Here is a 24,771-nt window from a genome sequence, read left to right as displayed (position 1 = left end):
GTTCGGTATCGACAAATGAAAACCATCGCCATTTCCTTTAATAGAAATCCTTATCGAGAATTAACGTTGACTCTGTTGAGCACCTTGGCCAGCTGTTCCAAAGTCATCCGTTAGATTGCGCCATGAAAGGCGGAAATGTAGGCGCTAGCCAGGCTTAAGCGTTTAATGGGTTTTTGGGCGTTAGAGTGGGCGTGGCAAACTTTTATTAGGCCAATCGATATTTATTGATGAAACAAATACATATCAATTAAAATTTTTATAATATCATCAAAACTGTGGCCACAGCTTGTGGCTTGTAAGCGTCACAGGGAGCGTGGCACCATTTTGAAACAAACTTGCTCTGCGTAGGAACTCCTAAAATTTACATGCAAAATGCGAATCTTCTAGCTTTAATAGTTTCCGAGATCTCAGCGTTCATACGGACAGACAGACGGACAGACGGACAGACAGACAGACAGACGGACATGGCTAGATCGACTCGGCTAGTGATCCTGAACAAGAATATATATACTTTATAGGGTCGGAAACGCTTCCTTCTACCTGTTACATACTTTTGCACGAATACAATATACCCTTTTACTCTACGAGTAACGGGTATAAAAAGGGAACCAAATGGAACAGTAAATCAACCAGCTAATAAAATAACCAGATTAAATAATATTAATGAAGATCATTTTTTAGACCAGACCCCTACAGGGGAAGGCCTTGTCTAAATAGGATAGACAGGAAAACAAAGAAGCAGTTAAATGTTATCATATTATAAATATATTTGAAACAAGACATTTATTTTATGAGATTGAAGGATTAGAATCTGATCTTTTAATTGGATTCAATTTATTAAGAAAAATTGGAGCTGTGAAAAATATTAAATATTAAAATATTATGATTGTTTGGGGGAAGACAACAAAAAATGCCACGTTATGTAATAATAACGCTTTTTAATTTTATCAGTTTATGTAAGTGTCGTGTTTATTCTGCCAGTCGAATCTGCACTGCCGCAGCCGAAAGCCTGGCTTCATATTTTTTCGGGTTTTACAAATGTAGTCGCTGAATAGGTAGCGCGACAGCTTTGCGAGATAAGACAAATATAAAGAGGAGAGCGCAAGAGCGCTGCAGGTTCAGCCATACACCTATGCGCACTAGACTAGGCGCTGGCGGGCTGCTCCGAACATACTCCCCCCGTTACAGGAAGTAGGGCTCCAACTAAATGGGAATCGATGGGCAGAACGGCTAACTTGGCGCCGGCTCTCTTGACTAGACCCTTAGCTGTACGGACCATAGCTACTCTGACGACGCCGTCCTCGCCTGGAACGACTCCTTGGATGCACCCCAGCTTCCATTTCAAGGGTGGAACGTTGTCCTCCTTCAGCAACACGATTCTTCCGACATTGATGCTGGACGTTTCGACGCGCCACTTAGTCCTTTCTTGCATCAAGGATAAATACTCGCTGCTCCACCGCTTCCAGAATTTGTGTCACCCTTTCCCATCTGCTGAGGGGGCCTTCTCGGAGATGCGTGATATCAGGCTCAGGAAACCTTGTGTAGCTGGAGCCTTTCAGGAAATGGGCCGGCGTTAGCACCTCAAGACTTTCAGCGTTTTCTGAAATTGGACAGAGTGGACGGGAGTTAAGGATGGCAGAAATCTCATAAGCGAGAGTTCTCAATTCATCGAGGCCCAAGATGGAAGCACCGATGAGTCTATAAAAGTGAAATTTGGACGATTTAACAGCCGCCTCCCATAAACCACCGAAATGTGGGGCACGCGGAGGTATGAACTTCCAATCAATCCCATCAGCTAAGCAGGAGAAAGCTATCGCAGCCGTGTGGGGTTCGCTCAAAAATAGATCCTTCAGCTCGGTTAGCTCGCTCTTAGCGCCGACAAAATTCGTCGCATTGTCACTCCAAATAGTGCGCGGAGTGCCTCTCAGGCTGGTGAATCTTCTCAACGCTGCGATGAAAGAATCCGTTGTGAGATCCTGGACGACTTCCAAATGCGTGGCCTTCGTAGAGAAGACGGCGATGTAGCACTTGTGAGGCGCCTTGTTGCGGACCTCTGCCTTATGATAAAATGGTCCACAATAATCCACTCCCATGGTATGAAATACTGGGTTAGGCTGAACTCGATTTGCTGGCAGGCTGCCCATAACGTGCTCCCAAGTGACAGGCTTCATCCGAAAACATCTGACTCATTTTTTGATGACGGTAGCCACGAACTTTCGTCCTCCAATTGTCCAATACCTTTTCCTTAATGTGGCAAGTAGCGCTTGCGATCGTCCGTGCAAGTATTTTGTATGAAAATATACGATGATTGCCTTGGTAACTGGATGATCCTTGGGTAACAATATCGGATGCTAAGTATCGTAGTCCAGGCTTTGCATTCAGCGAAATCAGCTTGCTATTCTGTGGACACGGCCTGTCCTGGCTAAGACATCCATACTCCTTGGCTAAGTGAACCTGTTATATGCGCCTCAGAAGAAATACGGTCCGCAAATTGAGCTCCTCAACGGTAACACGGTTCCTTGAAGGTGAAGATTTTGCTTATGAAAAGAGTTAAGGAATTCGCCGTTGATCGAAATGTCAGTGCAAACAGTTCCAACTAACGCTGCAGAACGACATTCTGGAAGATCCTTAACTGCATTTGGAAGAGAGGGCCATTTTGACGAGAGGCCATTTTTACTGAGAGGTCAACTCCCCCCATGACGAAAGAATAGGCTCTGGTAATGTGCCATCCCAATCCACGTTAGCATTCATAGGGATTGCAAAAAGATCTTGGCCTTTGTGACAATCGGTGTTATTAAACCGAGCGGATCATAGAATTTGGCTATTGTTGAAAGTGCAATACGCTTGGTGACTCGATGATTTACAGATAATTGAGAAAAGTTGAACAGATGTTGGTCAGAAGAAGGTTCCCAGGCTACTCCCAGCGCCTTGCTAACAGCTGATCCGTCGTGAAATTGAATTAGCTTCTCCTTATCGCAGTCAGACTCTCCTTCGAGGGCGCGTCCATCATTAGAACACAATTTGGATTGGGAAATGGCCTCGCGACAATAGCTCCTTCACCTGACGACGAATTTCTCTAACCTCTTCAATTGACTCGCCACCAGAGATTAAATCATCCACGTAGAAGTCCCTACGAACAATTTTTGCTCCAATTGGAAACGATTCCTCCTCATCATGAGAGAGCTGATGCATGGCTCTTATAGCCAAAAAAGCAGCTGGCTTGGTACCATAAGTCACCGTGTTTAATTTGTAAACACTCAACTCATCCGTGGACTTCTCTCGCCAAACAATACACTGCAAAAATTCATCCGGGTGCGACACACGCACGCAGCGGTACATCTTGCAGATGTCTCCACAGAGGGCAACTTTAAAACACCGGAAGCGAAGATAAAGATTTTTTGCTGAATTGTTGGCCCTTCAAGAAGAAAGTCGTTCAGAGAGCTGCCAGAAGTAGTTCTAGCAGACCCATCAAATACGACCCGAAGCTTTGTGCTCGTAATTTCCTGCTTATGTACACAATGGTGTGGCAAGAAGAATTGTGGTACTGTTGGATCCTTTGGTGCGAGAGACATGTGGCCTAAGTTGATGTACTCCAGGAGAAAAACCGAATATTGAGCTTTGAGAACAGTGTTTCTATCTAGCTTAGCTCCCAAACTCCTAAAACGACGACGAGCTAGGCAACAGGAATCACCTAAAGTTTCGAATCCCGAAGTGGATAAGAGACGAACAGAGTATTGACCATTCCCAAGCATAGTGCAGTTTTCCTTGAACAGTTGTTCGCATTGCAAGTCCTCAGGCAACAGTGCTGGCTTTGATGGATTACAATCCTCATTTTCCCAAATTCGCTTTACTATGGCAGCAAGTGCGTCAAGTGGCGGCTAAGACAGACTTATGATTTTGAGTAGTCGACATCCCACCAGAAACGATCCAACCAAGTTTGGAGTTTTGGAGTGTTGGCAACATGCTATCCAAATGTATTTGCCCCATATTATTTCGAAAAACAGACCAGCGCCAATTAACAAGTCGATGCGTTGTGATTAGTTGAAATAAGGGTCAGCGAGCGAAATGTTTTGTAGAATCCACTGTTAAGTGTCTCCACTCCGCTCTCCAAGCGACTTCTTGAAACATACACCCCGTAGCTTTAAGTTAGTTCTAATCTACCAGTGTACGAAGAAAGAAGTGAAGTTGAACTTGTTTTGAAATAAATTCTACGTAAGGTGAAAAAATAACTAATTTTCCTGAACAATACAAATCACCCCATTGGAGAGCCGCCCCTCGCCATTTCATGATCCATCGACCGGATAATTCCAGAAGAGGAGAAGAAGTTCCAAGCACCAGCGTTCAACCGGCGGATTTTCCCAAATTTCTCTTCCATCATTCAAGATAAGTACGACCGTTCTTATTTATACTCATTTCTGCCGACCAGCCAGATATTTCCAATTTTTTTAATCCAATTTCTTATATCTGTCTGATCGGCCATTCCATTGTGCATACGATCGCCATATTCCGGCTTCTTTTTCGTTTTGCTATTTCCATCTTCATACGGTCGCCATTTTCCGGCTTCTTTCTTCATATTTTCCCATTTCCATATTCTTGTTCATACGGACATATACATACATACACGTACCTCCATTCGCGGTACACCCTACAAAAATTTCTACAGCAACATTTACCATACAGTCCACATTAACTCCAATTTCCAAATTTATCACAAATTATAATTTTAAATTACAATTTATACACATACATCATTGAGTTCCCACAAACACACATATCCATACGCCCATACATACACACATATAACTTTAATGCATGCTTATTAATGTAAGTACATATCTACATATCCATTTCAACATATGCACATAAGGGGAAAAGTCGTAGCGTAACATACGTTCTTTCGCGGTACACCCTACAAACATTTCGAAGTCGACATTTACAATACAGTTCACATAATTTATAATTTCCAAATATAAGAAGTACTATATACACACATATAATCCTGATGCATGCTGATTAAGATACATATATTAATATATGCATAATTATATATTATACATATTACCAAAAATAACTCGATTCCACCGAACCCATTACCACGACACGACTTTCCAGAATTTGCATGATATTTATTTCAGCAGCGCTAATTCGCACACACCGTCGGCTCACATCCATTAAATAAAAATAAATAAATACATTTTTTTTGTGCAAGCCGTGACGGTGTGCAATATATATATTTTTCCAATTCCTACAGCTCATTTTTGCAGCACAGCATCCAACTGCAAATATCTTGTAGAATATTATTTCCAAATCATCGTTATTTTCCTCGAAAACTTTCGAAAACTTTGAAATTTATACTAGTGTTCCGTTTCCACATATTCCATAAATAGACCGGAGCCGCAACGCTAATAGCAAACACAAGCGGACCGCTTGCAATCATACCAAGGATACTTACCACTGCGATATATAAATTTTTTTTAAAAACGCGATCGCTATCCGCATCTTCTCGCGCGCGCACCTCAAGCCAACTAGCCCCAAAATCAGTAACGAAGGCAAAGAGCGAAACTTCATTAGCCACCCAAGAAGGCGACAAGAAGTTGTCTATTCCTATGAGAAATCAGAAACGATTGTCTCTGAGTCCGCTCACGCCTAAAGTTAGGTCACAAATCCAGACCAAGTCCATAAAGTCGCTACCAACTCGTTCTCAGGCAAAAATGAGCAACAAAATTGCAATTGCAGCCCTCGCGCGGTTCATCACGGTGTCCGACCGTATGAGCCATTTTAGAGCGACGATTGAAACTCCAGAACCGTCACCTCCGTCTGTCCACACCTACAAAATCCGTAAGGAGCAAGTCCGCTCGCTATGGGACAAAGCCGAAAAAGAATTCGAAGCGTGTTTAGACACGATCTCCAGTATTACGACTGAAGGGGCGGAGGAGATTTCGGCAACTCTGCACCGCAAATACGAATACTGCTATTCGGTGTACGAAGAGCTGGCGGTTCAGCTCAGCGAGCTAATTGACCGAGCCAGTTCACAGCAACCGATGTCGAGCACCGAGGCAAAGGCAATTGTTGCCAAGTCCCCGCTCACTAATGATGGTTTCGCTTCCGCTTGGGAGGCGCTTCGAGACCGTTTCGAAAACTAACAGCTTTTAGTGAACAGCCAGCTCAAGCTCCTATTTAACTTGAGTTCCGTTAATTCCGAAACTGGCCACTCCATAAAAGAGCTCCATAAAAGAGCTTCAGAGCACCATCCAAGGGTGCCTGACAGCATTAGCCCATTCCAAAATATCAACGGAAAATTGGGATTGCTTGCTGGTATACCTGTGCGCCAGTAAGTTACCCAGGTTGACCCTGTCCCTGTGGGAACAATCCCTTACATCAAAGTCCGATATTCCTACATGGGATGAGATGAACGCGTTCCTTAGCGATAGGTATAGAACCTTAGAAGCCATTGAGGATATGAAGCAGAGTCTTGGTGGTCCGTCAACTTCCAAAGTTGAAACCAAAGAGCTGTGATTTGTGCTCTTAAGAGAGTCACCCAGTGCGGTTGTGCCCTCGCTTCATTCAGATGGCAATCGAGGCGCGGGAAAATTACATAAAAAAGAAGCAGTAATGTTTGAATTGCTTCGCGAGAGGCCATCAGCTCCGGGATTGTTCCAGTACGCACAGCTGTTTCGTGTGCCGAGGGAGACATCACACGCTTTTGCATCGAGGCACCCCTTTTTCCAACAATCCAAGTCCCTCTGGGAATGCGAGACCTAGAGCCTATCCTCCGGCGGGAGGCTCAGACATTCCAGATGAACATTCAAATGTACAAGTCTGTTTTGCCTCAGGCTCAAAGGCAGTTCTTTTGGGCACGGCAATGATTGATATCTGCCACCTCGGTACCCACTTCCGAGCACGCGCTCTGATTGACTCGGGATCGGAGGCGACGTTTATTACGGAGCGTCTTTTCAAGTTGGTCAATCTGCCGTTCCGCCCCATTCAAGCTCAAGTGTCTGGTTTAAATCAGACAGTTTCTGCCCAGTCAACACGGCTTTGCCATTTCTCCATTCGGTCTCCTACTAAGCCGGGCCTGCAGTTAGACACCGCAGCGTATGTTCTGCCAGAATTAGCAGGCAGATTACCCTCTCATTCCATTCCACAAGATGTCCTGAGAGATTGCCAAACCTTCAATGGGCAGATCCCACATTTCTCCAGAGTTCCCAGATAGACGTTCTTATCGGAGCTGATATCCTTCCATCCGTGCTGCTGAGCGGCACAAAGACCAACATCTGCGGATCTCTTTTTGGGCAAGAGACCATCTTCGGGTGGGTGCTCACTGGTCCAGTCTCCATGTCCACAAGCAACCGAGTCTCAGCCTTTACGACTCAAGTTACGAAGCCAACTGAGGCGTCCTTAGACAAAGTTCTTACGAAGTTTTGGGAGGTGGAAAATCTACCATCAAAAATGGTAGATTCCGTTTGCGAAAGTAATTTTCTACGAACCACAACTAGAGACGCGAGCGGGAAGTACGTAGTGACGTTACCGTTCTGCGACCCTGATCATTGTGGATCTGAGTTGGGATACTCAAGGTCTATAGCACTTGCGCAGTTTCTGAGAAACGAGAATCGTTTACGAAGAGACACTCCATTAAATGAGCAGTACAACTCCGTGATCCAAGAATATTTGGATTTAGGCCATATGAGAGAGGTTTCGCCCACTCACAATTCTCCAAACTACTACCTCCCACATCATGCGGTAATAAAACCCGAAAGCACCACCACGAAACTGCGGGTGGTATTCAACGCTTCCAGCCCTTCAGCAAATGGGACTAGCTTGAACGATGTGCTTCATGCCGGTCCAGTCCTCCAATCTGACTTAACGATCCAGATTTTAAAGTGGCGCTATTTCAAGTATGTCTTTAGTGCGGACATCACTAAAATGTATAGGCAGATCTGGGTCGCTCCAAAGCACAAAAAGGATTCTATTCCGAAACAAGGAAGGTGACATTCGAGATTACGAGCTGAAAACCGTAACATTCGGTGTCAATTGCGCGCCCTATCTCGCCACCCGAGTGCTGCAACAGCTGGCTGATGACGTAGATCAGCAGTTTCCGAAAGCCAGTCACATAATCCGCAACTTCATGTATGTTGATGACGTTTTAGCAGGATCGAATTCTCAACAAGAAGCTCAACTTACCATCCAGGAGTTAGTAACCGCTTTGAATTCTGCCGGTTTTCCACTTAGAAAGTGGACTTCCAACCACAAGGGGGTTTTTAATTTTTATTGATGCCGAAAGCACAGCCAAAACTCTCGGCGTTCGCTGGAGAGCAACCACCGACGAGTTCTACTTCGTGCCCCCAGAAATATCCGTCAAATCCTCCTATACAAAAAGAGAAGTTCTCTCCCAGATCGCAAAGCTATTCGATCCCGCTAGATGGCATGCCCCGTTCATCGTCCGGGCCAAAATTTTTATGCAGGAGATCTGGCTGCAAGAGTTAGGCTGGAATGACAACCTTCCCGCCGAAATGAGCCATAGATGGCAAATGTTCCTGCAAAGTTATTCCGATCTCGATCAAATCCGTATTCCGAGATGGGTCGGTCACCAGCCCCAGGTAAAAATCGAGCTTCACGGTTTCTGTGACGCTTCCCAAAAGGCCTATGGGGCTGCGCTGTATGTCAGGGTTGAAGTCGGTCAGCAGATATCGACTAATCTGCTTACGGCAAAGACCCGGGTGGCCCCTGTGAAAACCGTATCCCTCCCTTGACTCGAGCTATGTGGTGCCCTATTGCTGGCAGATATGGCATCCACCATCCTTCCAAATATGTTGTCAGACAGCTCTGAGATTTTCCACCATTGTCCTGGCATGGTTAAAAAAACCAGCCTGCTCCTGGACCACATTCGTAGCCAACCGCGCAACCAAAATAGCTCAAGCTACAAAGATTGAGAATTGGTCACATGTGCGATCAGAACACAATTCTGCCGACCTAGCTAGTCGCGGCGTGAAACCACGGCCAGAAACTTCGGATCCACACCCAGCCACTGAGTTAGAGCAGGGCGCGGTGAAGGTTCACTTCGTAAAGCTCCCCGCTGATGATTTCCTTGAACGTTTCTCCAGACTAGACAAGGCATTACGAGTCCTAGCTTACGTCCAAAGGTTCCTAAATCGCTGTCGGAAGGCTCCGGTAAGTCCGGATAGGCAGCTCAGTAATCGGGAAATCCGGGAAGCTGAGAAAACCTACATAATACTTGCCCAGCGTGAAGAGTACGCGCTCGAGCTTCGATTGTTGCGAAGTAAAAGTTCCATACCCGCATCAAGCCAAATTTGCGAATTTTTTTCCATTTATAGACCAACATGGCCTCTTAAGAGCATGTGGTCGCTTAACTGCCTCCAACGTCCTGCAGTATGACGAGCGCCATCCTGTTATACTCCCGTACAGCTGTCGGCTATCTCGTCTCCTTGTCCAATTCACGCACCAGATTACACTTCATGGCGGCAACCAGTTGATAGTGCGCTTGGTGCGATCCAAATATTGGATTCCTAAAGTCAAGAATCTGGTAAAGGGAGTGGTGAATTCATGCAAGGTGTGCACCATTTATAAAAAAAGACTGCAAACCCAATTGATGGGCGATTTTCCGACTGATCGAGCCTCTTTTTCAGGCAATTTACTTACACCGGCGTCGATTATGCCGGCCCCTTTGAAGTTAAAAACTACACAGGGAGAGCATGTCTCATCACTAATGGATATGTTTGTGTGTTTTTCTACGAAGGCCATCCATTTGGAACCCACCTCCGACCTTACAACTGAGAAGTTTCTAGCAGCGTTTGCACAACGGCAAAACCTTTGTTGGCGCCTCAAGTCTTCTTTCCCGTGACTTTACGCAAGCGCTAAAGGAGTATGATGCGTATAGCCATCAGGGAATCGTGTGGCGTTTCATACCCCCAGGAGCTCCTTATATGGGAGGCCTGTGGGAGGCAGGAGTAAAGAGTTTTAAAACTCTGTTTTACAAATCCACGTCCGCTCGCAAGTATACCTTCGAAGAGCTTTCCACGCTTCTTGCCAAGATTGAAGCCTGCATTAATTCCAGACCGCTTTCTCCAATGTCAGAGGACCCGACAGACTTGCTGGCACTGACGCCAGGCCATTTTCTGATCGGGGGTCCGTTGCTTTCCACGGCGGAGCCTGAAATCAAAGGCGAAGCCAAGTCGATTATAAATCGATGGCAACATTTTAAGGCCCAGCATCAACAATTTAGTTCACGATGGAAAGAAGAGTATCTAAAGGAACTCCACAAGCGCAACAAGTGGCTAAGGCCACTGAGCCTGGCGGCTCGGCAGAATCGTAGCTGCTATCCCAGGAGCTGATACTAGAGTACGCGTCGTAGATATTCTTACTTCTCGTGGAACTATCCGACGTCCGGTCCAAAAAGTAGTTCTCCTTCCTATGGAGGCTAAGGCAACCTCTAAATCTCCACAATAATGCCTTCTGTTCCCGCTGCCCACCCCGTAAACTTCACTAAAGCGACTCCTTTTCTGATTTGTTTGTTGTTTTGCTTTTTTTTTCCAAGTAAAGGTTCAGAATGGCTCCTCGTCCTCGCCTACGTACTTCCCAGACCCTTGTCAGCAGATGTTCTCGAGGTATAAAATCCTACCGCAGCCGAGTCTGCCAGGGTATACATCCGCTATGGAAATGCAACCGATTCCTGAGGCTCAGTTCAGAGAAGCGTCTCCGAGCAGTACTGGTGAACAAGTACTGCCACAATTGTTTGGCTCATAAGCACTCCGGAGGGAAATGTCGCAGTGGCGGATTTTGCAAAAAATGTGGACAGGAGCATCACACCTTGCTCCACATGCACGAGATGCCCGCGATAACTCGCCGATCGCCTTTCCAGCAACGTCAGCAGTCGCCTTCCCCGCAACGCCACCAGTCGCCGGCCCAGCAACGTCGACATTCTCCGTCCCCGATTCGTCAGCAGTCAGCAGCAGGCATCCGCATCGCAGTATCGATCTTCTGCCCCACCGTCTATTGTGGCCCCATCCGTGACGTCGCTCCTGCAGCACCGGAGTATACATATTCTGCCGACGGCCATTGTGGTCATCGACACAGGGGCCAACAGCTATGAGACGGGCGCGCTCATCGACCCGTGTACCCCCGTGAGCAGTATCGATAGCTCGCTGGCAGAATCTTTTCGGCTGCCGACCACGCAAGTTGGAGACGAACGAGTGTGCTCAACGACCATCCGGTCGAGGTCGGGCGATTTTAACATGGATATGGTCCTGAAGATCGACAACAGCCTGCGAATGCGAACAACGATTCGTGCGCGGAGCGATGAGGTTCGGGCTAAATTCGATACCATCCGACAACGTCGCCATTCTCCGTCCCCGATTCGTCAGCAGTCACCGCAGCAGCAGGCATCCGCATCGCAGTATCGATCGTCTGCCCCACCGTCTATTGTGGCCCCATCCCTGACCTCGCTCCTGCAGCACCGGAGTATACATATTCTGCCGACGGCCATTGTGGTCATCGACACAGGGGCCAACAGCTATGAGACGGGCGCGCTCATCGACCCGTGTACCCCCGTGAGCAGTATCGATAGCTCGCTGGCAGAAGCTTTTCGGCTGCCGACCACGCAAGTTGGAGACGAACGAGTGTGCTCAACGACCATCCGGTCGAGGTCGGGCGATTTTAACATGGATATGGTCCTGAAGATCGACAACAGCCTGCGAATCCGAACACCGATTCGTGCGCTGAGCGATGAGGTTCGGGCTAAATTCGATACCATCCGACTAGCCGATGACCAGTTCCATCGAAATGGCGAGGGGCGGCTCTCCAATGGGGTGATTTGTATTGTCCAGGAAAATTAGTTATTTTTTCACTTTACGTAAAATTTATTTCAGAACAAGTTCAACTTCACTTCTTTCTTCGTACACTGGTAGATTAGAACTAACTTAAAGCTACGGGGTGTATGTTTCAAGAAGTCACTTGGAGAGCGGAGTGGAGACACTTAACAGTGCGAGAGAACGAGATGCGAAGATCTGGAAAAAACTGTTCTCTCGACTGTTAGGACTCCAGGGTTCCGGTTCACCCGAAACTGGAAGCGCCGCTTTGGCGCGAAAATTCTCCCCCCCCCCCACCTGCGGGAGAGTTCCTTGAAGCAGGACATCAGGACTGACGGCAGGCTCCCGACACGATCCATCCAAAGGCCGTGCTCTGAGCGACGGGCAGCCCATCTTGAAGGTTTAGAAACCCGGGTTGGATCACTTTCGGGTACACGTCGGATCCCAACACCAGGGAGATGGTGGCTGGACGATGGAACTGGTCATCGGATAGTCGGATGGTATCGAATTTAGCCCGAACCTCATCGCTCAGCGCACGAATCGGTGTTCGGATTAGCAGGCTGTTGTCGATCTTCAGGACCATATCCATGTAAAAATCGCCCGACCTCGACCGGATGGTCGTTGAGCACACTCGTTCGTCTCCAACTTGCGTGGTCGGCAGCCGAAAAGATTCTGCCAGCGAGCTATCGATACTGCTCACGGGGGTACACGGGTCGATGAGCGCGCCCGTCTCATAGCTGTTAGCCCCTGTGTCGATGACCACAATGGCCGTCGGCAGAATATGTATACTCCGGTGCTGCAGGAGCGACGTCACGGATGGGGCCACAATAGACGGTGGGGCAGAAGATCGATACTGCGATGCGGATGCCTGCTGCTGCGGTGACTGCTGACGAATCGGGGACGGAGAATGGCGACGTTGCTGGGCCGGCGACTGGTGGCGTTGCGGGGAAGGCGACTGCTGACGTTGCTGGAAAGGCGATCGGCGAGTTATCGCGGGCATCTCGTGCATGTGGAGCAAGGTGTGATGCTCCTGTCCACATTTTTTGCAAAATCCGCCACTGCGACATTTCCCTCCGGAGTGCTTATGAGCCAAACAATTGTGGCAGTACTTGTTCACCAGTACTGCTCGGAGACGCTTCTCTGAACTGAGCCTTAGGAATCGGTTGCATTTCCGTAGCGGATGTATACCCTGGCAGACTCGGCAGCGGTAGGATTTTATACCTCGAGAACATCTGCTGACAAGGGTCTGGGAAGTGCGTGGGCGAGGACGAGGAGCCATTCTGAACCTTTACTTGGAAGAGAAAGCAAAACAACAAACAAATCAGAAAAGGAGTCGCTTTAGTGATGTTTACGGGGTGGGCAGCGGGAACAGAAGGCATTATTGTGGAGATTTAGAGGTTGCCTTAGCCTCCAAAGGAAGGAGAACTACTTTGTGGACCGGACGTCGGATAGTTCCACGAGAAGTAAGAATATCTACGACGCGTACTCTAGTATCAGCTCCTGGGATAGCAGCTACGATTCTGCCGAGCCGCCAGTCATTTGATGGCAAGTTATCGTCCTTAACGACTACCATATCGTCGACTTGCAGATTTCTGGATGGCCTTAGCCACTTGTTACGCTTGTGGAGTTCCTTTAGATACTCTTCTTTCCATCGTGAACTAAAATGTTGATGCTGGGCCTTGTTGCCATCGATTTATAATCGACTTGGCTTCGCCTTTGATTTCAGGCTCCGCCGTGGAAAGCAACGGACCCGATCAGAAAATGGCCTGGCGTCAGTGCCAGCAAGTCTGTCGGGTCCTCTGACATTGGAGAAAGCGGTCTGGAATTAAGGCAGGCTTCAATCTTGGCAAGAAGCGTGGAAAGCTCTTCAAAGGTATACTTGCGAGCGGACGTGGATTTGTAAAACAGAGTTTTAAAACTCTTTACTCCTGCCTCCCACAGGCCTCCCATATGAGGAGCTCCTGGGTCCACACGAGTCCCTGATGGCTATACGCATCAGTCACCGACTCCTTTAGCGCTTGCGTAAAGTCACGGGAAAGAAGACTTGAGGCGCCAACAAAGGTTTTGCCGTTGTCGGAATGGACCCGCTGAGGACAACCTCGTCTAGCTACAAAACGTGCAAACGCTGCTAGAAACTTCTCAGTTGTAAGGTCGGAGGTGGGTTCCAAATGGATGGCCTTCGTAGAAAAACACACAAACATATCCCTTAGTGATGAGACATGCTCTCTTTGTGTAGTTTTTAACTTCAAAGGGGCCGGCATAATCGACGCCGGTGTAAGTAAATTGCCTGAAAAAGAGGCTCGATCAGTCGGAAAATCGCCCATCAATTGGGTTTGCAGTCTTTTTTTTATAAATGGTGCACACCTTGCATGAATTCACCACTCCCTTTACCAGATTCTTGACTTTAGGAATCCAATATTTGGATCGCACCAAGCGCACTATCAACTGGTTGCCGCCATGAAGTGTAATCTGGTGCGTGAATTGGACAAGCAGACGAGATAGCCGACAGCTGTACGGGAGTATAACAGGATGGCGCTCGTCATACTGCAGGACCTTGGAGGCAGTTAAGCGACCACATGCTCTTAAGAGGCCATGTTAATCTATAAATGGAAATAAAATCGCAATTTGGCTTGATGCGGGTATGGAACTTTTACTTCGCAACAATCGAAGCTCGAGCGCGTACTCTTCACGCTGGGCAAGTATTATGTAGGTTTTCTCAGCTTCCCGGATTTCCCGATTACTGAGCTGCCTATCCGGACTTACCGGAGCCTTCCGACAGCGATTTAGGAACCTTTGGACGTAAGCTAGGACTCGTAATGCCTTGTCTAGTCTGGAGAAACGTTCAAGGAAATCATCAGCGGGGAGCTTTACGAAGTGAACCTTCACCGCGCCCTGCTCTAACTCAGTGACTGGGTGTGGATCCGAATTTTCTTGCCATTGAAGTTTGGGCAGTTGTAACCATTGGGGCCCATGCCACCAGAGGGTGCTATCGCCCAACTCTTGCAGGGACACGCCGCGACTAGCTAGGTCGGCAGAATTGTGTTCTGATCGCACATGTGACCAATTCTCAATTTTTGTAGCTTGAGCTATTTTGGTTGCGCGGTTGGCTACGAATGTGGTCCAGGAGCAGGCTGGTTTTTTTAACCATGCCAGGACAATGGTGGAATCTGTCCAGCAGAAAATCTCAGAGCTGTCTGACAACATATTTGGAAGGATGGTGGATGCCATATCTGCCAGCAATAGGGCACCATAGCTCGAGTCGGGGGAGGAATACGGTTTTCACAGGGGCCACCCGGGTCTTTGCCGTTAGTCAGTATCTGCTGACCGACTTCAACCCTGACATAAAGCGCAGCCCCATAGGCCTTTTGGGAAGCGTCACAGAAACCGTGAAGCTCGATTTTTACCTGGGGCTGGTAACCGACCCATCTCGGAATACGGATTTGATCGAGATCGGAATAACTTTGCAGGAACATTTGCCATCTATGGCTCATTTCGGCGGGAAGGTTGTCATCCCAGCCTAACTCTTGCAGCCAGATCTCCTGCATAAAAATTTTGGCCCGGACGATGAACGGGGCAAGCCATCTAGCGGGATCGAAAAGCTTTGCGATCTGGGAGAGAACTTCTCTTTTTGTATAGGAGGATTTGACGGATATTTCTGGGGGCACGAAGTAGAACTCGTCGGTGGTTGCTCTCCAGCGAACGCCGAGAGTTTTGGCTGTGCTTTCGGCATCAATAAAAATTAAAAACCCCCTTGTGGTTGGAAGTCCACTTTCTATGTGGAAAACCGGCAGAATTCAAAGCGGTTACTAACTCCTGGATGGTAAGTTGAGCTTCTTGTTGAGAATTTGATCCTGCTAAAACGTCATCAACATACATGAAGTTGCGGATTATGTGACTGGCTTTCGGAAACTGCTGATCTACGTTATCAGCCAGCTGTTGCAGCACTCGGGTGGCGAGATAGGGCGCGCAATTGACACCGAATGTTACGGTTTTCAGCTCGTAATCTCGAATGTCACCTTCCTTGTTTCGGAATAGAATCCTTTTTGTGCTTTGGAGCGACCCAGATCTGCCTATACATTTTAGTGATGTCCGCACTAAAGACATACTTGAAATAGCGCCACTTTAAAATCTGGATCGTTAAGTCAGATTGGAGGACTGGACCGGCATGAAGCACATCGTTCAAGCTAGTCCCATTTGCTGAAGGGCTGGAAGCGTTGAATACCACCCGCAGTTTCGTGGTGGTGCTTTCGGGTTTTATTACCGCATGATGTGGGAGGTAGTAGTTTGGAGAATTGTGAGTGGGCGAAACCTCTCTCATATGGCCTAAATCCAAATATTCTTGGATCACGGAGTTGTACTGCTCATTTAATGGAGTGTCTCTTCGTAAACGATTCTCGTTTCTCAGAAACTGCGCAAGTGCTATAGACCTTGAGTATCCCAACTCAGATCCACAATGATCAGGGTCGCAGAACGGTAACGTCACTACGTACTTCCCGCTCGCGTCTCTAGTTGTGGTTCGTAGAAAATTACTTTCGCAGACGGAATCGGACTCTTTTACCATTTTTGATGGTAGGTTTTCCACCTCCCAAAACTTCGTAAGAACTTTGTCTAAGGACGCCTCAGTTGGCTTCGTAACTTGAGTCGTAAAGGCTGAGACTCGGTTGCTTGTGGACATGGAGACTGGACCAGTGAGCACCCACCCGAAGATGGTCTCTTGCCCAAAAAGAGATCCGCAGATGTTGGTCTTTGTGCCGCTCAGCAGCACGGATGGAAGGATATCAGCTCCGATAAGAACGTCTATCTGGGAACTCTGGAGAAATGTGGGATCTGCCCATTGAAGGTTTGGCAAATCTCTCAGGACTCTTGTGGAATGGAATGTGAGGGTAATCTGCCTGCTAATTCTGGCAGAACATACGCTGCGGTGTCTAACTGCAGGCCCGGTAGGAGACCGAATGGAGAAATGGCAAAGCCGTGTTGACTGGGCAGCAACTGTCTGATTTAAGCCAGACACTTGAGCTTGAATGGGGCGGAACGGCAGATTGACCAACTTGAAAAGACGCTCCGTAATAAACGTCGCCTCCGATCCCGAGTCAATCAGAGCGCGTGCTCGGAAGTGGGTACCGAGGTGGCAGATATCAATCATTGCCGTGCCCAAAAGAACTGCCTTTGAGCCTGAGGCAAAACAGACTTGTACATTTGAATGTTCATCTGGAATGTCTGAGCCTCCCGCCGGAGGATAGGCTCTAGGTCTCGCATTCCCAGAGGGACTTGGATTGTTGGAAAAAGGGGTGCCTCGATGCAAAAGCGTGTGATGTCTCCCTCGGCACACGAAACAGCTATGCGTACTGGAACAATCCCGGAGCTGATGGCCTCTCGCGAAGCAATTCAAACATAACATCTTCTTTTTTATGTAATTTTCCCGCGCCTCGATTGCCATCTGAATGAAACGAGGGCACAACCGCACTGGGTGACTCTCTTTAGAGCACAAATCACAGCTCTTTGGTTTGACACTCACTTTGGCTTCAAAGGAGTGAAGCTTTTTCGTAACCTGGGGATTTTTGGAAGTTGACGGACCACCAAGACTCTGCTTCATATCCTCAATGGCTTCTAAGGTTCTGTACCTATCGCTAAGGAACGCGTTCATCTCATCCCATGTAGGAATATCGGACTTTGATGTAACGGATTGTTCCCACAGGGACAGGGTCAACCTGGGCAACTTACTGGCGCACAGGTATACCAGCAAGCAATCCCAATTTTCCGTTGATATTTTGGAATGGGCTAATGCTGTCAGGCACCCTTGGATGGTGCTCTGAAGCTCTTTTATGGAGCTCTTTTATGGAGTGGCCAGTTTCGGAATTAACGGAACTCAAGTTAAATAGGAGCTTGAGCTGGCTGTTCACTAAAAGCCGTTTGTTTTCGAAACGGTCTCGAAGCGCCTACCAAGCGGAAGCGAAACCATCATTAGTGAGCGGGGACTTGGCAACAATTGCCTTTGCCTCACCGCTCGTCTTCGCGTTGAGATGGAATAACTTCTCGACCGGCGTCAACCGTGTGTTGTTGACGTAGACGGCAGTGAAAAGGTCTCTGAACGTTGGTCATTTGAGATAGTCTCCCTCGAATACCGCTGTATCACATGGAGGCAACCGGCACCCGGACGGAATGTACGCGGACTGATTGTCGGTGCTCGACATCGGTTGCTGTGAACTGGCTCGGTCAATTAGCTCGCTGAGCTGAACCGCCAGCTCTTCGTACACCGAATAGCAGTTTTCGTATTTGCGGTGCAGAGCTGCCAAAATCTCCTCCGCCCCTTCAGTCGTAATACTGGAGATCGTGTCTAAACACGCTTCGAATTCTTTTTCGGCTTTGTCCCATAGCGAGCGGACTTGCTCCTTACGGATTTTGTAGGTGTGGACAGACGGAGGTGACGGCCCTGGAGTTTCAATCGTCGCTCTAAAATGGCTCATACGGTCGGACACCGTGATGAACCGCGCGAGGGCTGCAATTGCAATTTCGTTGCTCATTTTTGCCTGAGAACGAGTTGGTAGCGACTTTATGGACTTGGTCTGGATTTGTGATCTAACTTTAGGCATGAGCGGACTCAGAGACAATCATTTCTGATTTCTCGTGTAATAGACAACTTCTTGTCGCCTTCTTGGGTGGCTAATGAAGTTTCGCTCTTTGCCTTCGTTACTGATTTTGGGGCTAGTGGGCTTGATGTGCGCGCGCGAGAAGATGCGGATAGCGATCGCGTTTTATTTGCAGATGGAACTGATAACTTCGTTATGTCTCCTGGCATTCCAGAAATCAGATTAACTGGGAAAACCAATCTGGTTTTTTAAAAATTAGACCCGCCCGGAAAAGTCTGTCCAGGAATGTGGTCACGCTGTTGCGGATCACCGGGTTGGATTCGAAAAGAAAAGGGACGACGAAATCGATAACTTCCGGAAGATACAGGTGCGGCCCAAAAATTTCGAAAAACCTAATAACGGAATGTCAACAATGTCAATGTATGGTGGAGCGACGCGACAAAAATCGTATAGAATTAATTTAATTTTGTTTAAAAAAAAAAAATAGATTGCAAGCTGTGTTTGCTATTAGCGTTGCGGCTCCGGTCCTCCATCCTGATGTATTTATGTTGAAATTCGGCTGATACTCAGTGATACTGTCAGTCACAACAGCTGTGAATGACGCACGATACCCTGCATCCCGTAATTGCGCAAAAATATCCACTGATTTATCAGAGTTCATAGAGGACTCACCGATCCCAGAAATGCGAATGTCTATATTTCAAATTTAACTGGCTAGCTAGGCGGGTAGTTTTGAAGTTTAATTGAGAAGCAGAATCTAAGATTGCTCAACGGGGCATAAATGAACCAACCCTATTTTTTACATAGACAATAGCAGTTGGCAGCAACAAGTAATTGATTGGCACAGTATTTGAACCATTTGGTGGAGGGTGCGATACCTGACGATCAAGTTGTGAGCATGACACTAGTGCTGATGAAGTGGATGGTGATGGCTGAGAGCTCGAGAGTGGGTCTGATGATGGTGGTGGTGCGGATGAGTCAGGGGTCATATGCAATAGTGAGTGGTGCTTCATGCGACAATATCTGCAATGAGTTGATTTACATTGCTGCAAACAGTTCAGGCAAAGGTGCATTTTCTTAGCTTCTCTAAATCGAAGATGCGGGATAAAATTTAAAAATCGAGAGCACTATGGCAAATAAGGATCTCTCGCATCGCAAAATAGGCATATTGGATTTAAGTTAGTAGAAGACGCAATGAGTGCACTTGGGTTATATTTATGCACATTTTCTCCCACCTGATGGCCTGGTGTTTGCGTTACCATGGCTTGATCCAAATTTTCCATCATCCTACACCTTCTCTCCAAAAACGACTCCATAGCAGTCCAGGAAGATAACTCAGCGATTGGCGAATCCTCTTCCAATTTTCCCGAGTCCGTTAATCCAGCTGGTGAACGACGATATGAATCAGTAATCCATCCAAAATTTGCCGTGTAGTGGCCAGCGTATGGATTGCCCGAAGATATGCGTTCATAGAATCGCTGAGCTCACGAAGACCCATGGCAGATCCCTTCTCGACACCTTTTAAAGCATATATTGCCTGAACGTGTGCCTGAAAATGTAAAACTTTGTTATCAAATCGATTTATGAGCAGATTCAAAGCCTTTTTATAATTGTGTGAGGAGCTGAAACTCAGCCCTCACAAAATGTACATATTTATATATATATATATATACCTTATAGGTTAAGATTAGGATTAAAACTAGAGTAATAAGTTTGTAGACAATAAGGTAGTATAAGAGTCAGCATTAAAGTCCCATGAAGGGCATTGTAAATAAAAGCATAAGGGCTACACCACCAGATCGACATGTACACGGGCAGGCTAGCTAGCCCGCCGTTAGCGACAACACCGCCGTTAGCGACAACACCGCCGTCAGCGACAACACCGCCGTCAGCGACAACACCACCGTCAGCGACAACACCGCCGTCAGAGACAACACCACCGTCAACGACAACACCGCCAACACCGGCAGAGCCATCACAGCGGCAGAGCCATCATCGGCAGAGCCAATACCGACAGAGCCTCACACGGCAGAGCGACGATATCATCCAGCCGGCAGAGGCACGACACCCGGATGAGCGACGGACAGAACAAACGAATGCCAACCGAGCCGAACAGCATCGGCGATCTACACCCGCAGACAACGGGCCGAAGCCAGAAGCCGAGACGAAGCTCTCGTGCCGGCCGAAGGCGAGAACGCCGACGAGCAGCAAAGGGATCGGCAGCCGAGGACGGCTCACGAACGCCCCTCTGCTCGCCGATCGAAGAGTTTGTTTTTGGCATCAGTGGCGATCGGACGTGCGTCTCGGAGTGAAAGGTGATAACGAGGACACCACGTGTCCGGGACTTGGCGGAGCTCAGCCAAGCGGTACCACTACCCAGGACAAGGAGATCCATGGGGCCCCGCCCTCATGGATAGGCGGGACTTCATGACGATGGAGGAACAGGAGGAGCTGGTGAGACGGGCCTCGGCCCGAACAAGCAACAAGGAGCAACTCTCGTGGCGGTGAGACAGATAGGAGCTAGAGCTAGAAACCTTTTATATTAAAAGGGAAATAAAATAATTAACGCAACATTTATTTCGGCGCTTTTCTGGCAAGGTTTCCTCCCTCTCCCTCCCCAAGTTCCTCACGTGGCTCTGCAGCCAAAGCGCGAGCGGCACCCGGGTTTTCGGGGTCGCAAACGCCGCGGCCGTGGAGATGACCTCCCCTTCCTCACGTGGCTCGGCAGCCAAAGCGCGAGCGGCACCCGGGTTTTCGGGGTCGCAAACGCCGCGGCCGTGGAGACCACTTCCTCGAGATCCTAACCTGGCTTGGCGGCCAAGGGGAGGGCACCCGGGTTTTCGAAAGGGCGCAAACGCCGCGGCCGTGGAGTCCATTTCCTCAAGATCCTTACCTGGCTTGGCGGCCAAGGCGCGAGCGGCACCCGGGTTTTCGGGGTCGTGAACGCTGCGGCCATGGGGGCCACTTCCACACCTTCCCGATCTGCATACGGCTCCCGGTTGACGGGACCGCTATCCACCTCGGGATCCCCACGGAGCCAGGCCGGCGGCTCACTGGTGACGTACCCGTCGAACCTGGGCCCGAAAACAACTGTTTGGAAAAGGACACCCGGCGCACGGGATCGGGCCCGTTCCGGCAACATCCCGGTAGGGCTGCGGAACGGTCGGCACCCGGGCTTACGGGGCCGGCTAACTGCACCCCTCCTCCACCTCCTAATCTCCCCATGCCCAACAATTCCGGCCATTTGGCCACCCGTCCTGTCTGTCCCCGCAAATATATAAATATTTCTGTGGAGAACCCTGGTACGACTTTGTATGTATCCTGGCCCGTGATCCTTCCTTCCTTCCGCCGCATCCTTACAAAATGGTGCCCGAGCAGGGACTAGACAGGACATGCAGGACGTCAAGGACATCGACATCCACCGTGGATTAAAGCCCCACAGTTTGGACAGCATAGGAGGAAGTTTAGTGAGGTTAGGGGAATTTTGTGTCAGGGAGCACACGGGTGCCATGACCATATTTTTCGGGACGCAGACGTACATACATACATACATACGTACACACGTACACGCAAACGCAACAACAAAAAAATCATAGTTCGGGGCATCAGATCCCCGAACACTACGTATATAAGGCCGGTGGATCAGAAAACGAAAATCAGTCTACCTGAAGCAGTCAACCTGAAGCAGTCAACGTAAAACGGTATACCTGAAATCAGTCAACGTAAAGCAGTCTACCTGACACAGTCTACCTGTAGCAGTCTACCTCTATCAGTGAATCCCTCCGCGAAGTCACCCGTAACCAAGGCCATCTTCAACAAAATCACTACCGAAGGATCAGCCAGAAGGACTACACACACTCGCCAGTCAACGAAAGGAACTACACACACGCAAGTCAACCACCACCACCCAGCTATGATATCAAATTCTACCCTGCTCTTTTGACCATGGGAGTCACATGGATCTCGTACCGAAGGAAGCATGAGCTCGAAGCCATTCTTCTGGAGCTAGGACTGGAACACAGCGGTACAGTCGAGGAGCAACGAGCTCGGCTGTACGCATTCGCACGACAGCCAGAGCACACTGACGCAGTACTAGCACAACTGGGAGACATGAAATTACGATACGGAAACACCCCTTCCGGGGACACGAAGCCACTGTCGCCACTACCACACGATGTGGAGAAACCCAGTGGTAGCCACACACTCACAATTCCACGCAGCGTCTCACCTTCAACTCGGAAGCCGGAAAATACGACACGTACAGCCACCACCACTCGATTCAAACACCTGTTCCCTCTTGATAGACAAGGTAACTAAGTGGGGACTCACTTTTAACGGCACCTCAGATCCGCTCAGCTTCATCGAGCATCTGGAGGAACGGGCGGATACGTACCGGATCGACCGGAGGTATCTGTCCCATGCCCTTATCGTCCTGCTGACCGGAAGAGCGGAAAACTGGTTCCGAACCAGCGGTCTACAGGGAAAAACATGGACCGAGGTACGACGAGAGTTCCTTGAGTTCTTTTTGCCGCCACGCTACTACCAACGTCTGGAAGACGAGATACGCACTCGATACCAGAGGGCAAACGAGACCTTCAAGGAATACCTCGTCGACCTCAAACTGCAAATGAGACGCGCAGGGATCTCAGGGGAACAAGAACTGGAGCGAATCTATGAAAATATGCTACCAGAATACCAGATGTTCACTCGGCGACAGGACTTCAATACGCTGGCCGAGTTAACGCAGCTCGCCGTTAACTTTGAAGTCGCACGCAGCCGCGGGAGGCCGCCGAGCACGCCGAAACACCCACACAACACCACTCCGAGGAACCGGACGAACATAACTATCCAGCAGCCATCCAACACAGCAACTACGGCCGGCAAATACAACAACCAACATCACACGTCGGCAGCCACCATCCACGCATCTTCAGGAACCCCAGCCCCCAGGACGCATCAACGCAAGCAGGGCCTGCCGCAACTGCGGTCAGGAAGGACACAGCGCGACAGGGTGTCGAAATCCCAGAATCATGTTCTGCTGGGATTGTGGCCAACAGGGCATTCGAACCGTCGACTGCTGCAGGAACCAGTCGCCGGGAAACGGGCAAGGGCCTCGAGTATCCGGGAGCTACCCGAGGACCCCTTCGAACGCCCAGAGACACTAAAAACCACGATTCAACAGGATCACAACCGTATCCGCGCAAGGGTTACGGTCGAGGGACGATCCCTCAACGCCACCTTGGATACGGGGGCCTCACACAGCTTCATGAGTGAGCGCCTGGCCAGAAAACTCGACGATGGAAGTAACCTTCGAGCCGTACGCTCCCACGTCAAGCTAGCCGATGGGACCGGCCGTGAGGTAACCCAAACCCTCAGGGTGACCATTCACTAGGAAGCACGGGTCAACATCGCCGTCCTCATTATGGCGGATGTGCTGGACGACCTCCTACTTGGGATGGATTTCCTGTGTTATGGAGCAGCCACGCTCCAGTGCGGTGGACTTGGACACGCAACCCCTCAACTCAGGACCAGAGAACAATGCAACGGGAAGCAACGACAGACCCAGAAGCCGCCGTGCAGGCGCACACACAGATGAAGCAAGCCGCCGTGCAGGCGCGCACACAGACGGAACAAGCCGCCGTGCAGGCGCACACACAACGGGAACAAGCGCCGTCAGGCGCACAAATCGACGCAGGAAAAAGCCGCCGAAGGACACAAAAATGGGCGAGCCGCCACGATGGCGCACACACCACCCAAAGCCGTCCCACGGACGCATCCAAAAGCCGCCACGCTGGCGCACACACCACCCAATGCCGTCCCATGGACGCACCCCTCGGGCGCAACCACAACAGGACCACGACTTGGCAACCAGGCCACAGCCGGAGGCCCCTCTACAAGCGGCTCCACGAGCACAACCGCAGCGTGACCACATCACGGCTGCTCCACAGCGTCCCAACCACGGGAACACAACGGCACACGTCATCCATACAGGTCCAGGAACAGCTCCGAGCTGGTTTGGAGCTTTGCCCGCCCCTGACTCATCGGCGATCCAACGTAACCCGTTTCGTAAGGAAGCGAAACGAGTTAGGTTCCAGGATCCGGAACCAGCAATGACCACGAACATTCCCGCGTGTGGAATTGCAGACGCCGAGTACGACTCAGAGGATGAGCCGCGCCCCAGCGACCACGTCGAGACCTACCCAGAGCCCTGGATAGGAGCATTTCTCGAACGAGAACTCTCTCGGTTTGACACCCTAGCCGGCGTCTCCCACATCGCCGAGCATAGTATCATTATGCGGAATGACAAACCGATCAAGCAGAGGTACCACCCGAGGAATCCTGCGATGAGGGCCGTCATCGAC

At 49.2% G+C, this 24,771-nt stretch overlaps 1 protein-coding gene across 1 annotated transcript; it reads right to left on the bottom strand.

The window, feature by feature from the left end:
* Positions 1–1,415: 1,415 nt before the first annotated feature.
* LOC123037292 lies at positions 1,416–2,093 on the bottom strand. Its single transcript, XM_044457356.1, has one exon. It carries the CDS (start codon positions 2,091–2,093, stop codon positions 1,416–1,418), a length of 678 nt encoding a protein of 225 aa, XP_044313291.1.
* Positions 2,094–24,771: the final 22,678 nt, after the last annotated feature.

The sequence above is a fragment of the Drosophila rhopaloa genome, unplaced genomic scaffold (assembly GCF_018152115.1).
Source record: "Drosophila rhopaloa isolate 14029-0021.01 unplaced genomic scaffold, ASM1815211v1 contig_155, whole genome shotgun sequence".
Taxonomy (NCBI): domain Eukaryota; kingdom Metazoa; phylum Arthropoda; class Insecta; order Diptera; family Drosophilidae; genus Drosophila; species Drosophila rhopaloa.
This window is presented reverse-complemented; position numbering and strand designations above follow the sequence as displayed.